The 10,684-nt window shown below is 37.7% G+C and overlaps 1 protein-coding gene across 4 annotated transcripts in view; it reads right to left on the bottom strand.

Annotated features, from left to right (window-relative positions):
• Positions 1 to 1,165: 1,165 nt before the first annotated feature.
• Positions 1,166 to 10,684, bottom strand: part of LOC116334101 (butyrophilin subfamily 3 member A2-like) — a 132,327-nt gene continuing 122,808 nt past the window's right edge. For 2 of the 4 annotated variants that reach the window (XM_039599126.1, XM_039599128.1), the window contains 9 exons: positions 10,352 to 10,454; positions 9,310 to 9,651; positions 8,700 to 8,993; positions 8,480 to 8,608; positions 8,237 to 8,361; positions 6,569 to 6,655; positions 2,596 to 2,670; positions 2,171 to 2,263; positions 1,166 to 1,435 (listed from right to left, as the gene is read on the bottom strand). In XM_039599126.1, the coding sequence (XP_039455060.1) occupies positions 1,319 to 1,435; positions 2,171 to 2,263; positions 2,596 to 2,670; positions 6,569 to 6,655; positions 8,237 to 8,361; positions 8,480 to 8,608; positions 8,700 to 8,993; positions 9,310 to 9,651; positions 10,352 to 10,445 (1,356 nt within the window). In that variant the 5' untranslated portion in view covers positions 10,446 to 10,454 and the 3' untranslated portion in view covers positions 1,166 to 1,318. The remainder of the gene's footprint in view (positions 1,436 to 2,170; positions 2,264 to 2,595; positions 2,671 to 6,568; positions 6,656 to 8,236; positions 8,362 to 8,479; positions 8,609 to 8,699; positions 8,994 to 9,309; positions 9,652 to 10,351; positions 10,455 to 10,684) is intronic. The other 2 variants (XM_039599116.1, XM_039599120.1) reach the window with 1 other exon arrangement.

The following is a 10,684-nucleotide window of genomic DNA, read 5'->3' as shown; positions in this document are numbered from 1 at the left end:
TTTTTAAACTGTCAGCTTTTCTGTTTTTTTCTGAAATCACTATAATTTATAAAACCACAATAATAAAGGAACAATAAGTAAATAAAGAACTCTTTTTTTTAGCAGTCAGTGTCTGGTGTTGTTGGACAACACTGAAGTCACAGGAAGGTGTTTGGAGTGGACTGAAATGAAATTTGCTGAAGATTAATTCCTGTGGACCATAATTGCAAGAAATACAGACAGTACAGAAACCAGCTGGAGAGCCAAGGATATTCAAGTTCTAACACAAATAAAGTTGTACTCTCGTTTCCTCACGCTCAAACAATGAGTTCTTCTATCTAAAACGACCATAATGAACGTATGCTTCAGTGGCAAAGAGCAGATTGTGCCTATTATTACACATACAAACATAGATTCATCATATCCGCCACCCACTGTCTCTATATTGGTCTCTGTCTTAGTCACATTGTTGGTGTCAGTTAAACCACCTTGTGTTACCTGCTCGGTCTGTTACCACGTCTGAAGATGGTGTTCAAATAAACACAGATGCTGCTTCTTTTTAAACGCATTCACTGTGGTTAGCAACCAACATGACAGCACACTGCTGCTTTATGTTCCCATTAACATATTAAACCACTGACATAACCCTCACTAATGCAGCACTGTGTATTTCTGAAAACCACACGCTCAAATTAAGTTCAACTCAAGATAGCTGAAACATGAACTGACACTAAAACTTTCCATCTGTTTTATGATAGTTCAGTTAAGCATTTATTAAGCATTTATATTTTTACCATTTAGAATGAAAATGAAACTGAAATGGCATAGTGTTCCCCTCCTTCCCCTTCCAGAGATGCAGCACATGAGCTTCCTTGAGTTTCTTTCCTAACTGAACATGAACCAAGTAACACGAATTTCAGATTTACTCAGTGCGGTTAATCTAGCGGGTGTGCTTCAATTATGCTTCAGTAAGAAACATTGTTATCCTTGCAATGTGATGCTCAGTTAGTAACCGTTAGGTTTATATTGTTGGATTGTCATTTGTGTCGGTAAAATCGGTATAATCTGATCCTTAGCAGGCTGCAAAGACTCTGTGTGCCTCCCAGAGCACTCTGGCAAACACACACATCCTAAGGTCATGAGAGAGGTCGTACCTTCTCTTACTGATTTATCGTATAGGAGGACACCTACTCTGTATCTGCTTAAGTATACGAGCTTTTTGTTTAGATGAACTGCTGGACTCCTGGCACTAGCTTTGGGGAGTCTTCACAGGGTCACAAGACTTGTGTCTTGCTTTGCTGTTGTAGTAAAATTGTCTTGTTCCAGCGAGGGGTTTGTGCTAGACAGACCCATCGACCCCTATCTGCTGAGTGATGCTTTCACTGAGCTTCGATACCATTGTAGGAAATTTCTGCATCAGCTTCTGAATGAATTCATCCGTCTCAGAGTTGATCGTCTGTAAAAAATAAAGACAGACAGATGTTGATGTTTCTGCACTTTGTTGATAAAAGTGACAAAATTATTGAAGCTTCACACTGTGAGCAACATGTTTCCAACCATCGTGTCCTCTTACTCAATCTGATTGGTGTTTTTTTAATGATGCAGACTTTATACAGTAACATATAAAGAAAATAAATTATTTTAATTACTATCACAAATCTATAAAAGCTAAAGTCACTTCATGTCTTCAGCCCTTTATTTAAACACGCCTACCTACGGTTGGTGCTACTCTGCTCCAGCTTATGACACTCAACCACACAAACCCCGCCCCACAAAACATGGAGGTCTCAAATACTCTAAAGTCTGACAGCACATTTATTTTTACTGTCAGTTTAAGGTTTATAGAGTAATGATGAATTTAAACATAACCACAGCTTTTACAAGGATACAGTAACGTATCTTTAATGAAACGAACATGTCAATATTCTCACTCTTGTCTTTGTCTCTTCACACACAGTTAATCACATCAAACGTAACAATAAAACAGAAGCAAGCAAACAAAGGAGGTGACTGTGTTCATTTACTGAGATCAACAGTTTGCATATCAGAAATTATTTTTCTCATATTTTAGACCTTTAGATTCATGTATGTATATAGTGCAGTGTGATCGTGAGTAAATACTGATGTTCACGATTATACTACTCAGAAGTTGAGTCGGCAAAATCAAAAAGTATATAATGGAAAGACAAACCTGCTGATTTTTGGACTCCAAAGGATTCTTCAGTTTCTCTGCTGCTTCTTTCACCTCATTGAGCTTTTTCCTGATTTCAGTTTTCTTCTCTGACTGCAGGTGAAATGTTACATGAAGAAAGAGCAGAAAGAAGAAATGTTCATGTTTAAGACACAATAATGAAACAACCAGAGTCACATTAATGCTGTATTATGTAAATATAAGGGAGCTGATGTAGCATGATGTTAACAACATTAAGTGTTGTGCGATGATGTCAACAATCTTGCAGTGGTAGGATTTCAAAGTTGTGTTTGGTTAATGACACAGAAACTGCTGCTGGACAAAACTGCAGGAATATAAGTGCACAGGTCTGTGATCATTGGGAGGATGACAGCATCACATATGTCCATGTTTACCTCTGTGTGCTGAGAGATGATTTTACTGACCTTTGAGTCCAGTGTAAGAAATGTTTCCATCAGCTTCTGAATGAATTCATTCTTCTCTATCTCAGATTTGATCATCTGTCAGAAAGAAACACAGATGTTGATATTTCTGCAGAACTTTGTTGATAAAAGTGACAAAATTATTAAAGCTCCACACTGTGAGCAACATGTTTCCAACCATCGTGTCCTCTTACTCAATAATGGATTGCATTTATATAGTGCTGTACAATTCCACTATTCATTCACTCTCACATTCACACACTGGTGAAGGCAAGCTACAGTTGTCTGTCTTGGGGCAGACTGAGAGAAGCGAGGCTGCCATATCGCACCATCGGCCCCTCTGGCCAACACCATTAGGCGGTAGGTGAAGTGTCTTGCCCAAGGACACAACAACCGAGACATACAGAGCAGGGGATCAAACCAGCAACCTTCCGGTTACAAGATGAGCTTCCCAACCCCCTGAGCCGCAGTCGCCCAATCAATCTGATTGGTGTGTGTGTGTGGTTTTTTTTATGATACAGACTGTACAGAGTAAAATATAAAGAAAGTAAATTATTTGAAATATAGTCACAAACACAAGAAAACTATACATCCATTCTCTACCGCTTATCCATCCCAGGGTCGAGGGGGGGCTGGAGTCTATGCCAGCTGTCTTAGGGTGAGAGGCAGGGTACACCCTGCACAGGTCGCCAGTCTGTGCAGGGCTAACACATAGACACAGACAACCATTGGCACCCACACTGTGGGAGGAAGCCAGAGTACCCAGAGAGAACCCACGCAATCACGGTGGTTAGCACTGTTGCCGCACAGCAAGAAGGTCCTGAGTCCAATTCCACCATGAGGCCGGGGTCTTTCTGTGTCGGGTTTGCATGTTCTCCCCATGTTCTCTCTGGGTACTTCTTCCTACATGTCAAACCACACAAACCCCACCCCACAAAAAATGGAGGTCTCATATTCTCTAAAATCTGATAGCACATTTATTGTTGCTGTCAGTTTAAGGTTTGTGGAATAATGGTGATACTGTATCTTTAATGGAATGAACATGTGCAATATTCTCACTCTTGTTTTTGTCTCTTCACACACAGTTAATCACATCAAACATAACAATAAACAGAAGCTTTAAATCTCACTTCACTTAGTGCTATTTGATTTTTAATATTTAGTATGAAATAAGCTCAAATTTCAACAACACAAAATTCTGTAAGTTTAAAATAAACATTATTATAAACAATATTTAGAATAAAGTTTGTTCAGGTTTTCTGTTTCTTTCTCTTGCTCAAGCTAATTGATTATTTCAGAATTCATGTGAAATGTTACATGAAGAAAGAGCAGAAGGAAGAAATGCTCATGTTTAAGACACAATAATGATAAAACAACCAGAGTCACATTAAAGCTGTAAATAAAACCTGTTGTATGTAAATGTAATAGAATGATATATAAAAACTAATACATGAAGAAGTATTTGTAAATAAATTCAGACCCTGGAGAGGTCAGCAGTCTATCGCAGGGCTAATGGTAGATTTACATTATTGGATTGTCATTTATGCTTAGAAATATCTACTCATATATGCTTAGAGTTTTATAATCAATGTCATGTTGGTAGAGGGTTGATCCTTAGTAGTCTGCAAAGACTTTGTGTGCATTCCAGAGTGTTCTGGCATTCACACCCACATCCTGGGAGCATGGGAGAGGTGGTACCTTCTCTTATTGTTTTGTGGTAGGATAAACGTATCTATGTCTGTTTTAGGCTAAGTGCCTTTGTGTAGATGAACTGCTGGACTTCCAGACCAGCAGGTTTAGGGAAGTCTTTATGGGGTCACACTCTGACCCCACACACACACACACACACATACTTACACAACGCACAGGCAAGGTACTCTTTGTTTGTATGTATACGTCATATGTTGAACCTATGTATATTCATGTAACCTCAATAAAAGAGCAGTGTTGCGAGGGAGCAGACGAGAGCAACCGAGGTCAAGTGGAAGGAACGACACTTGGCTCGTGCCTTCCTCGTATACGAGAAATATAAAGAGCTCTGCTTGGTGTTCAATGCTTTTTGCTGTGTAACTGAATTGTCTTGAACGTTCCAGCGAATAGGTTTATGCTACAAACCTATCAGCTAACACTGTATAAAAGGCTCTGAGATTTTATGTTCCTGAAATATCGTTCTGAGTGAGAAAATGACATAGGCATAAGTTTGATGTGCTGCCTGCTGCTCCAGTGGGAGAGAAAGTATTCAGGGTCAGTTTTTTGTTATCACCTCATCATGTAAGCTGTGTTCCTGTTTGCAATCCTTCACAGTGATGCTCCGAGTGTTAAGTAAATGCCTGAAAGTAAGTTACCTTAAATATGTTTATTTGCAAACTCAAGGTTTGCCGCGGCTTGAATTACTTTCTACTACTACTGAGTTGTAGAGGCACATTTTCACATGGTGATTTAAGGCATGTGCCGCTGGCTGCTGCCATAGCGTAGTCATTTTATTCAGCCACATGGCATAGATTCACATCTATGGGCAGTTTAGAATCATCTGTTAACCTAACCTACTAACTGCATGTCTTTGGACTGTGGTGGGAAGCCGGATTACCAGACACAGAGAGAACATGGAAATCCCAGTCAGATGGTGGATTTAAACCCAAAACCTTCTTGCTTCTTAGAAATGGTGCTAACCACCATGCTACGGTGCCATGTTTTAGTGTATGCAACAGGTTTAGATAACTGACAGTATAGACTGGTCATTAAACAGCACTAGTTAAACCACAGGTGCCCAACTCCATGCCTCAGCGGCCGGTGTCCTGCAGGTTTTAGATGTATCCCTCATCCAACACAGCTGATTTAAATGGCTAAATTACCTCCTCAACATGTCTTGCAGTTCTCCAGAGGCCTGGTAATGAACTAATCATTTGTGTTGACCCACGGGGATATCTTAAACCTGCAGGACACCGCCCTCGAGGCCTGGAGTTTGACACCACTGGGTTAAACAAGCTCAGCAGTGTCTGCACTTTGCATTTTGGATGAGGAGAGCACAGCTTTCTCCTCCATCATCTCCACTTCCTACTGAGGCAGCATCAAAAGTGTGCTGAGCAGCTGTGTCTCCATCTGGTTTGACAGCTTCAAGGCCTCAGAGAGGAAATCACTGCAGAGAAGATCATCAGGACTTCTCCTCCATCCATCCAGGATGTCGAGCACAGATGCTGTCTCAGCAGAGTCCATAACATCATCAGAGACTCCGCCCACCCCCACCATGCACTGTGCTACCTGCTGCCCTCTGGAAAGAGGTTTAGCAGCATCAGGACCAGGACAGCCAGATGTTACAATAGTTTCATTCTCCAACCATCAGCACACCAACCACCCACCCTGACTGCCTCCCCCCTCCCCTCTGTCCCCCATGACTGTATATTTACAGCAGAGTCATTTCATGGCTGGATGATGATTGGACACTTTTCTGCTGCTTTTGTTGATGTTCAATATATTAAAGATCCTGCACAGCTTTTCCTTATTAATTTCCTTACTAATAAGCTAAAATATTTATTATTTTGTAATTTTACATGTATCTTACATTAATTTTTCTTACATTTTATGCCTTTAGACTTGTATTTTATTTATGTATTTATTTTTATATTTGATGATGAGTAAATGCACCACAATTTCATTCTGATGTGCACTAACTGTTCCGAATGACAAAAAGTGGCGATTCCATTTTATTCTATTCTATAATCATAAATGCTTAATGAAAAAAGGAAAGTGCTACATTTCTGCAAGTCAGTACTTTCTTTGAATGTCAACATGAATTATAAGTTCGTTCAATATATAGAAACAGTTACTTTTATAGACATTTGTTACCAAATAAACAAAATAATCTCCTTCACAACTTTACAATACAGAGATAAAGAGACATTTAATAGGAACACACACACACACACACACACACACACACACACATATGACAAATATATAACAAATAACAAATATGAACCTTTTCTTGAATGTTCTGCAGTTTATTTTCAGCTTCCTCCCTCCTCTGTTGTTCCTCCTCGAGTTTCCTCCTTGAGGTTAAAGGAAACTGAGACAAACAAAGTACAAATACTTTGTTACTGTACTTTAGTATAATTTTCCAGTATCTGTACTTTACTTGAGTATTTATTTTTCTGAGAACTTTTTACTTTTACTTACATCACGTGACATTTATAAAGTGCTTTACAAACCCAAACGTTTGAGTGCACCTAGCCAAACAACAAACTGCACAAATATGATCCCCTTAAACTGATTTTTAGTTTTACTGTCTTTATTTTCCTCTCAATTCTCGATTCTCTCACTAGTTAGCAAACAACATAAACTAATGTACGTCTGTCAGCCGCAGCCAACCAACCACAGGATGTCATGTACCATACTGAGAGAAGATGGCGCTAAACATGTTTTTAAAACTTTTTTCACATGGAGAGAAAAGAAAGAGCTAACTACACTCAGAGATGGAAAAATCCCACTTTAACCTCTTCTATCCTAATCTTCTGTTTAGAGGAAAAGTCTAACTCTCTACAATGGAGGCAACAGAAAATAGAGCTTTTTAAATTTTCTTCTTTTTGTCTGCTCATTTTCTACTTAAGTGATTCAAGCTAATTACATATATCAGAATTAAAATTTACACTGAACAAATATCTGTATTCCCATTTACTGATATTATTTCATCATTACTTAGCTTTGAACAAAATAGCTGGTAGCAATGTCCTCCAAAGAGCTGCTTTTACTTTCTTACTTTGAGTAAATTTCAGTCTGTATTTTTATACATTTACCTGTGTAAATAGACTGAATCAGTAGTTCAAATTTTACTGAGTATTTTTCTAACACTAGTGTCTGTACATTATCTTAAGTACAGAATATCTCTTCTTTTGTCACCTCTGGTGTCATTATTAGGATAAGGATTTGTGTCAGTGTGAGTCCTAAGGTTTTTTTTTGTTAAATAGTGATTATGTGAAGGTGCATTTCGGGGTTTGTTATGGAGTAACACAAAACTAATATAACACATAGTGTAATGGATTACTTACTCCAGATAATAAATAATGTAACACATTACTTTAAAGTGTAATGTGAATTACATCATGAGAGCAACACTGGTTAAAGCTACAATCAATAAATCTGCACATATGACATAAAACACAATTTTCAGGTAGAAAAGCTTTCATTGTTGGGTTATATTTTTATATATATAATATGTTTCTTTTATTTATGAGCACACCTTGTGTTTGTTGGTGTTGTGTGTTGTCATCAACTAGTCAAGTCCTGGAAAAGCTTGATTATATAAAATAACTGCATCAGTAGCATTTTTTACTAAAACAGAGATTGTTGTGACATTACTGAAGTAGTAATCTAATAATGATAAATGAAAACACATTGATGTTTTCACATTGTTTCTGCTTCACTCCTTTAGCATCAATAGAGAGTTCTTTCTACTCACACTTAGTAAATGCCCAAAATGCACATAATGTAAATAATGTCTGTGTGGTAACTGTGTGCAGTTCTTTTTTTCTTTTTTCTATTGAGCATTATTTCAGATAGTTTTATTGTGAAACCCTGATTAGTATTTCATTTCATTTCTGAAAACCAATGAACATCTTGATATTTAACTAATTCATATTTATCTACTCACGTATGAAGTCTGATTCTTAGTTTTGATAGAAGAGCTGCTCATATTGAGTTGTGTTCTCTCTGGCTTCTTCAGAGGAACTTCAGCATCTCCTGAGTCAGTCTGATCCTCTGGCCTCCTGTTGTTCTCTTTTTGAAATTAAAAATAAATAAGAAGGAAACGTTCTAACTTGGAATAAAATATTAAACCTCTCATCAAAGTCTTAATGAAAACATTGCATTATAGAATAATTTATCAGTGACTTACTCATGTGTTTCCTCTTTCTAAGTAAAAGAACAGCAGCTGATAAAATTAACAGCATGATGCAAAGAGCCAAACTAACAGCCAAACCGATGATGAGAGAGGAAGAACTGGACAGGATCTCAAAGAAATCCTCTGAAATCATAAAAAAAAAAAAAATCAATAAAACTGGAGTTCAGATGTTCAAAAAGTCTTTCTATAATAAATGTAAAAATATAATTTGAACCTGAAACATGCATGTGTGTCTCTCTGCTCTGGTTGGTGTTCCTCTGTTGGACTCTGCAGGTGATGTTGTTGCTGTCTCTCTTCTCCACAGTCACTCTGCTGCTGACAGTATAGAGGTCATCAGGACCTCTGAGGGTCTCTGTAGGTCCAGCAGAGAGGAGGTTTCCCTCACCGTCCAACCACAGCAGCTCAGGCTCTGGATACCAGCCTGCAGACTCACACTGTAACACCACTCCTCCTCTGTTTTTGTCAATCCCTGATAAACTGATGACAGGTGAGGTGGCAGCATCTGATGCTGAGCAAAAGAAAACATGAAATTTCAAAGTCAGTGGGCATTAATGAAATTACAAGATGCAAAAATATACATGTGTACCTCAAAGTTAATTGAGTTTTGAATTCATAAGTGCAGTCACTTACAAGAAATGAATTGTCTTATAATTTTATGCTGTCTTAATTTTAAACGAGGGAGACAGACCATCAACCAAAAACACAGAAAGATTTAATTTCTTCTATTCTAACTTCTCCATCACCATCAGGAAGAACAAAGAGCTTTCAAATAATACCAGGGACAAGACTGCACAAAGCAAGACCATCAACATGAAGCTACTTACCAACAACTAGCTTGACAAAAGCTTCTTTTTCCAAAACTGGAACATAGCATTTGTATGTCCCTGTATCGTTAAATTTCACTTTGGAGATTTTCAGTGAAATATTTCCATACTTGAGTTCATCAACAAACAGTGACGTCCTTCCTTTGAAAGAAGGATTTTTTAGTTTTTCGAGTTCCTGACTGGCACGTGAAACATAGACAAATCTGGGTTCAAGTGAAGATCTTGTCCACTCCAGTGTCATTGTAGAAACATCGTATGCAGGTTCCACATGACATGGCAAAATGACATCATCACCAGCTCTTGCCACCAGTGCCTGAGATGGACCAATCAACTGAGGCTGACCTGAAAACAAGTAATCATAATTCTTAAATAAGAAATAGCCAGAAGGAGTTTTTTTTAGCATTATTTCACAATATCTTTTTAAATTATTGTACCTAAAGGTGTGATGTGGAGACTGTAGAGACTAGATGCATGTAAACTCTGCTGGGGTAGAGTCTATAAGCTACCCTATCTATTATTAATGTGTCTATGACTTGCTTGTTTTATGTTCACCCCAAGTTGTAATTTCCCTTTAAGAGACATTTCACCTCAAACTGTCATGTGTTTATTTCTAGACTAAATCAGTGCTGGCAGAGGCCTATGGCTTCACATGGCCACTCACAATCACTATGATTTTGTAAAGACCTAAAAGTTGTTTCAGCAATTCCCTGCAAGATGTAGCTGTGAAAGCAGCCATGTCTCAAACAAGCATCTTCTCTGATTCTAAAACTATTAAGATTATTGTTAGTGTCAGAGTATAGTGTTTGTTGATATATAATATTATATACCTTTAATATTTAAATACCTCTGCTGGCAGAAACTGAAATGTGTTGGTTCATAAATATAAAACAGTTCTGTATCCTGCCAGTGTTGCTTTGACTTCTTAAAACATGGATCTTAAAAGCACAAATATATATTACACATTTTAATTATTTATACATAAATAATTAAAATGTGTGCTTCAAATATGACAAAAAACAACATTTATTTATGTATGAATTACCATTACAGACATCCTTTAGGAGAATGATGAAGATCAGAACACTGAAAGCTTTGAGCAGTGATTGAGGAAACAGTCCGTTCAGCTGATGAACCATCCTGCAGCTCTGAAAACAGACAGAAAACATTAATACAATGGAAACCACTGCTGTCTGGAAAACTCTGATTTATGTTTCAGTAAAATAAGTTGAACAATTAAGACTAAATAAATTCCTGGGAGGAATTCTTGTCTGTCATCTAATTTGCATATCTACACGAAATTACGCTTTTTTTTTCCGTAGCAGTACTTCACAAACATAGCAAACAGGTCTGGCCCAGATCTGGTATCAAGCCGGCA

Source organism: Oreochromis aureus, linkage group 3 (assembly GCF_013358895.1).
Source record: "Oreochromis aureus strain Israel breed Guangdong linkage group 3, ZZ_aureus, whole genome shotgun sequence".
Taxonomy (NCBI): domain Eukaryota; kingdom Metazoa; phylum Chordata; class Actinopteri; order Cichliformes; family Cichlidae; genus Oreochromis; species Oreochromis aureus.
Note: the sequence above shows the minus strand (reverse complement) of the source record. Positions and strands in the feature narration are given on the sequence as shown.